General features: G+C 36.7%; 2 protein-coding genes across 3 annotated transcripts in view; both read right to left on the bottom strand.

Annotated features, from left to right (window-relative positions):
- Positions 1-6,170, bottom strand: part of LOC103472618 (gastrula zinc finger protein XlCGF8.2DB-like) — a 67,107-nt gene that overhangs the window by 39,680 nt on the left and 21,257 nt on the right. The gene's annotated exons all lie outside the window — the stretch shown is intronic.
- On the bottom strand, positions 3,998-6,162 carry LOC108166702 (gastrula zinc finger protein XlCGF8.2DB-like). The gene is made up of 2 exons (XM_017307420.1): positions 6,004-6,162; positions 3,998-5,531 (listed from the first exon to the last, which is right to left on the bottom strand). Exons 1-2 carry the CDS (start codon positions 6,065-6,067, stop codon positions 4,501-4,503), a joined length of 1,095 nt encoding a protein of 364 aa, XP_017162909.1. The 5' UTR covers positions 6,068-6,162; the 3' UTR covers positions 3,998-4,500.

The raw sequence follows: 6,170 nt of genomic DNA, 5'->3' as shown, positions 1-6,170 counted from the left end.
CTCAGCTTCAGCAGCTTCCTGGAAGATGACTTGGTTCCTGTTTGGTTCTGATTCAGTGTGGGATGTTTGTTCATCAACAGGAACCACCATGCAGGTATCAGTCTCCTGTTTCAGCTCAACATGTTTTTCACCCTGACTGCAGTAAACTTCTTTCTCTTCCACTTTTATCTGCTGATGTTCTAGATCCTCCTGCTCTTCTTTTATCTGATGTTCTTGATCCCCCTGCTCTTCTTTTATCTGATGATCTTCTGGTTCTTCCTGTTCTTGCTTCACCTGCAGAGGTTCTAACTCTTCCTGGTCCCGAATGGATCTCCTCTCCTGGTTGCAAACGTTACACTGCAGGAAATCTGGAGAAGAAAACCAAGAAAAAGAGTAATAGTTAACCTCACACCTAAAAATTCAAGAGCGTAGACAGAGAGACAGATCAGTCGACATATCCAGCTGACATTTGGAGAATTCTCAAATGAATTGATTTTTAAAGAATATTTTATTTATTACAAAATTAATTATAGCAGGGTTTATTGTTAATATTTAACACTAAATTTTATTACTCCAAGATATTTTTTACTTTGAGCTATATTAAAATGTTATTTTAGTCCAGTTTATATGTTTGGGGTTTACTTACAGAGTTTATTTGTAGGTTAATAATGTTTAGTTTTTGTTCCTTTGTTATTTACTTTCCAAAGTTAGACAGGAAAAACTGTGGGTCCATTTTCTGTCAGTATAGGTACTGGTATTGGACCAGCATGCACCGGGTTGGGCCTGTGGGTTTTGACCAGAGCAGGAGAAGAAACAATGAAAAGTAGTGATGGCGAGATGAAGCTTCATGAAGCCCTGAGGAACTCCATCCAATCACTGGACTCCTGAGCCGATGCACCGCGGTGCTTCATATGCTCTACTGGGACATCAAGGGGACAATATATATAAAATAGGTGTAACTTGGGTGTAAATTTTAACTTCCATTCCCTCATTCTCCGGCCCCTTCATTTCTCAAATCTCGCAATAGTTTTAATATGTCATCGGTTCTCACCAGACTACCGAACAGCTAATCGCTGTTGAGTATTAGGGTCACATGTACCACCGCAGCCTATCTGCTAGGTATATTAGCTGGAGCTGGAAAATATGAAAGAGTAGGACGCGTTCGCAGAATTGGTGAGTGTTTCTGTGTGTGACTTGGCGTTAGCTGATGTCACTGTTTGTCTATGAAGCGGCAAAATCACTGTCAGACACCCATAGTAACTTTGAACAAACAATTGGAGAACAATAAGGTGCCTTAAATGTTTATTGAGCACTTGTTTAAATTGATGTTTTTACATTTCATGTCAACTAATTTATGTGGTACATATCTATTGATTTTTCATGGATGTAATTTATATTGAACTTTATGTTTATTGAATGTGCATATTGATTGAAAATTATTGTTGGAACTATTTATAGTGCAAAAAAGTGCCATTTATTGAATTTTTGTGCACACTACAATGTTTTGATTCTATATTTATTGAGAAAATGGTCCTGTTTTATTCAGGCCAGGTAGATAGTGAGGTAGACAAATGCCTGAAGATTCTGTTCTCCTGTCAGGCTGGTAGGAGGCTCCTTGCAGCCAATGAACAGTTTTCTCGCCACTCTGATCTGACTTTTGTCATTTTTGTCAGCCCAGGAACTGCACTGAACGAAGCACTTTGTATCTAACTTGCTTGGGACTCAAACCAACATTAATTATGGAACTCTGGGATGGATTGATTTTTTTTATTTATTTTTTTTTGCACATTTTTATATGGCGATTTGGATGTTTATTTTCACTGTGTTGTAAATATGTATATAAATTCTCCTCACTATAAATACAAGGCACGAGCAACTGCAAACTTAGTCCGTCTACTCTTTCATGAGTCGTGCCTTATCTTCTGAGAAATTAGCCCATTTGACATTTTTATTCATTAACCATTTACATTGATATATTGGTTGTTTTTTTTTTACAAATATGCTACATGGGCAACGTGAAAACAACATGACGCCTTACAATACATAAACAAGTAAAAGATGTTTGATTCTGATACATAAATTCTGATTAATCTGTTTGTATGAAAGAATGGCTGGATCAAAAAGAAAACTGGAAACAAACAGGAGAGAGAGAGAGAGAGAGAGAGAGAGAGAGAGAGAGAGAGAGAGAGAGAGAGAGAGAGTGTTGTGATTGGCTTGTTACTCGCTATGTCACTATGGACAACGATTTATTACTAAAAAATAAAAACTAACTGCTCGGGTTTAGGCGAGTTCTACGTTTTACGTGCTTCATAAAACTCATCCTGAATTACTCACTAATGAAAAGTTTGATCTTTGTTACTTGCTTGTCAAACTAGAAAAAATAAACTATAAAAGCAATTTTCAAGTTTTTTTTGGACATTGAACTTTTATCCACATACGAAGCATCACTTCAGTGCAGCAGTGGCTGGTTGGTTGGACTTTTATAGGATATTTGGTTTGACAAACAATTGCTACTACAATTTATTGATTACAAATTGTTAAGTTGTATAGCTACTAACACCGCTATTTTTATTTTATGTTTTATATTGCGCTGCATTGTTCACATTTCTTCTGTTTTCAAAAGACTCCGTAGTTGAGGGAGGAGAGTCATAAAAAGTCATTGGCTCCATTTTCTCTCTACATAAATAAGCCATTCTCACAGCGTCATTGTGATGTCTGCCTTCATATACCTGTTAAAACATTTATACGGAAGGGGGACAGTTACTAAAATGATCCTCATACAGAAAGCTTCTACATTTAGATCTTAATCTGCATCCAATCGCTGGTGTTTCCTACCTATACGGTGTAAGATTATCTGGGGTGTCCGGGAGAAATCAAGCTGATCATCCATCTCTTCCTCCGACTTGACGATGATTCCTTTAAACTCTGTGAAAGTTTCTTCGGCAGCAGTTAACCGCTCGTTGAGAAACTTGTTCAAGGTGGACGGAAGATATTTTTAGAGAAACTCGAACATTCAACACAACAGACCGCGTGCCGTCCTCTTTTTCTTTTTCTTCTTCCTCCTCTTCTTCTTTGGGATTTTATGACCGTCGGCATTCATCTCATTGCATTACCGCCACCTTGTGGATCATACAATGTATTTTTTATTTTTATTTTTTAATGTTATGTTGTGTTTTAATGTACATCACTTTGTGTCAGCTGTGGTTGTTTTAAAGTGCTTTATAAATAAAGTTGGTACGGTATGGTATCACAACTAAAGATTTCTCATACAGCCAGTTCTCTTTGAAAAATGTAAAATCTTTTCTTCCACTTTATCTAAGTAAAACGAATACAATATCAGTATTCCAGTTTTCCATAAATCCAAAGTTAATATTGTCCTCTGATTCGTATCTCCTACATCTCGCAACATGTTTCAGTTTCTTCACTTCACCAGATAAGAACCTTTCCTATAGTATTCGTATATCAATGAGCGCTGCTGCTTTGTTCAGAGTTACCGCTGGTTGCCATTTCTCGGTAAAAAAAACAAACAACTCATGTGATCATGTCAATGTTGTAACTTTCAGTTTAATCGGCAGCTGCCATTCTTCCCATATTTAATTAAACTAACTTTGCTGTGTGGGAGTCTTTCCAACAAGTCTTTTATTGCAGTTACAGATTTGACTCAAAAACTATTACATGAATTACTTGTGCTGCAATGCTATCTAAAAAATAAATAACCAGGAACTTACTGGAAGAAGATGCAAAAACACCAATAATAAAGGCCAGCAATGTTACAGAAGCTCAGCAAAGGCAGTGATTTTGTATTAAATTAATATTTCCCCTTAATATTCCATGGGAACATGGGCTGGTTGGTAAGACTAAAACATCCATCGCCATGGAAAACCTTGTTTTGGCTTGTGAAGTCCAAACTGTTCCCGACTTATAACCTGTCCCTACACTTCATCAAATCAAAACAGAGCATTACAAAACGACGTTAGAGGTGTCGAGATGTGCTTGACGGAACTAACAGTAGAAGTCATCTCTTTCCAAGTGAATTATTTATTTTTTGATGGGAAAGAAAATAAAAATAAAAACTAGCCTCTTTATGAAATACAAATCAAAGTAGCATTATAAAAAAGTAATTTAAAACATATTTCAAGGGGATACAATCAGTTTTAAGTTTTTTTCTAATTCATAGAATGCCTCAGTCTCCAAGTGCAGCACAGATTACTTGAACCTTGCAAGAAAGTTGAGGTTGAGTTTGCAGTCATTTTCTTCTCTGCTTTTACAAACACTACATACATTCACATGATGACCCGTGCCTTCACTGTTTTAAACACATTCAGTAGTATTTATTCACAACCGACTGTATTACAACATTACAGTATGGGTCAGTGTATGCACAAAATAGTTGACTTTCTTTTTTTTTTTCGCTCTAGCTACAACCACAGATGGGTGACGGATGTGTTACAGAGAAAATTGGATGCATCGGTTCCAGCATTTACAGCGAAACTCAACATAGGATTTAGATGGAAAATAGTTCTACGGCTGTTCACCAGTGTGCATCATCATGTGGTGAGTTAAATGCTGTTTTCGACTAAAACTTTTTCCACAGTTCACACATGAAAACGGCTTTTCACCAGTGTGAATCATCACGTGCTGAGTTAAATTATCTTTTCGATGAAAACTTTTTCCACAGGTCACACATGAAAACGGCTTTTCACCAGTGTGAATCATCATGTGCTGAGTTAAAKBYTKTTTTWGACTAAAACYTTTTCCRCARCTCCCACATGAAAACGGCTTTTCACCAGTGTGAATCATCATGTGCTGAGTTAAACTAACTTTGTGACGAAAACTTTTTTCACAGTTCACACATGAAAACAACTTTTCACCGGTGTGAATCAACATGTGTTCAGCTAAAATCCTTTTTCGACAAAAACTTTTTCCACAGTTCACACATAAAAACAACTTTTCACCGGTGTGAGTCATCATGTGACGAGTTAAACTAACTTTGTGAATAAAACTTTTTCCACAGTTCACACATGAAAACGGCTTTACCCCCATGTGAATCATCATGTGATGAGTTAAATTCTGTTTTCGACTAAAACTTCGTCCACAGGTCACACATGAAAATGGCTTTTCACCGGTGTGAATCGTCATGTGACGAGTTAAACCTTGTTTTTGTTTAAAACTTTTTCCACAGATGACACATGAGAAAGGTTTTCTTCCTTCCTGAATTTGGTCCTCAGCTTCAGCAGCTTCCTGGAAGATGACTTGGTTCCTGTTTGGTTCTGATTCAGTTTGGTTTGTTTGGTCATCAACAGGAACCACCATGCAGGTATCAGTCTCCTGTTTTAACTCAACCTGTTCTTCACCCTGACTGCAGTGAACTTCTTTCTCTTCCACTTTTATCTGCTGATGTCCTAGATCCTCCTGCTCTTCTTTTATCTGCAGATCTTCTGGTTCTTCCTGTTCTTGTTTCACCTGCAGAGATTCTAACTCCTCCTGGTCCAGAGTGGATCTCCTCTCCTGGTTCCATGGCTCCTCATTGTAAATGTTATGTTGCAGGCAATCTGGACAAGAAAACAGAAAAATAGAGGAATTGTTAACTTTATTAAAGTAAATGGGGGAAGACATTCATTGTTTATTACAGAAATCACAAGATGACCAGATTTAAAAAAAAATATATGCTGTACTGTTTCCATTTGTTCACAATAACAACCTGTATTATGTTTATTAATTATTTTAAGAATACCATTTAATCCTGTATGTCCAAATCTTATTCTGGATATAATATCTTCTTTTTCAATTCTATCAACTTTCCTAAATTCTCCAACTTTTTTAATACTATAATAAAACCTAGCACTACCTCCTGTATCCCAATATACATTTTTATAATATGCTTTATCTAATTTGTACTTATTTTAATATTTAAATCAACAATTTTATTTTTTGCAGCCCTTTTAGCAAAACTATCAGCCGACTCATTTTACCAATTTCTACATTTAATTCATTTATCGGTTTACAATCGCTGGTGTTTCCTACCTATCCGATGTAAGATTATCCGGGGAGTCCGGGAGAAATCCAGCAGTCTGCGCTGATCATCCATCTCTTCCTCGGACTTGACGATGATTTTTATAAAACTCCGTTAATGTTTCTTCAGCAGCAGTTAACTGCTCGTTGATAAACTCGCTTAGAGAAACACTCGAATA

The sequence above is a fragment of the Poecilia reticulata genome, linkage group LG11 (genome assembly GCF_000633615.1).
Source record: "Poecilia reticulata strain Guanapo linkage group LG11, Guppy_female_1.0+MT, whole genome shotgun sequence".
NCBI classification, from domain to species: Eukaryota; Metazoa; Chordata; class Actinopteri; order Cyprinodontiformes; family Poeciliidae; genus Poecilia; species Poecilia reticulata.
This window is presented reverse-complemented; position numbering and strand designations above follow the sequence as displayed.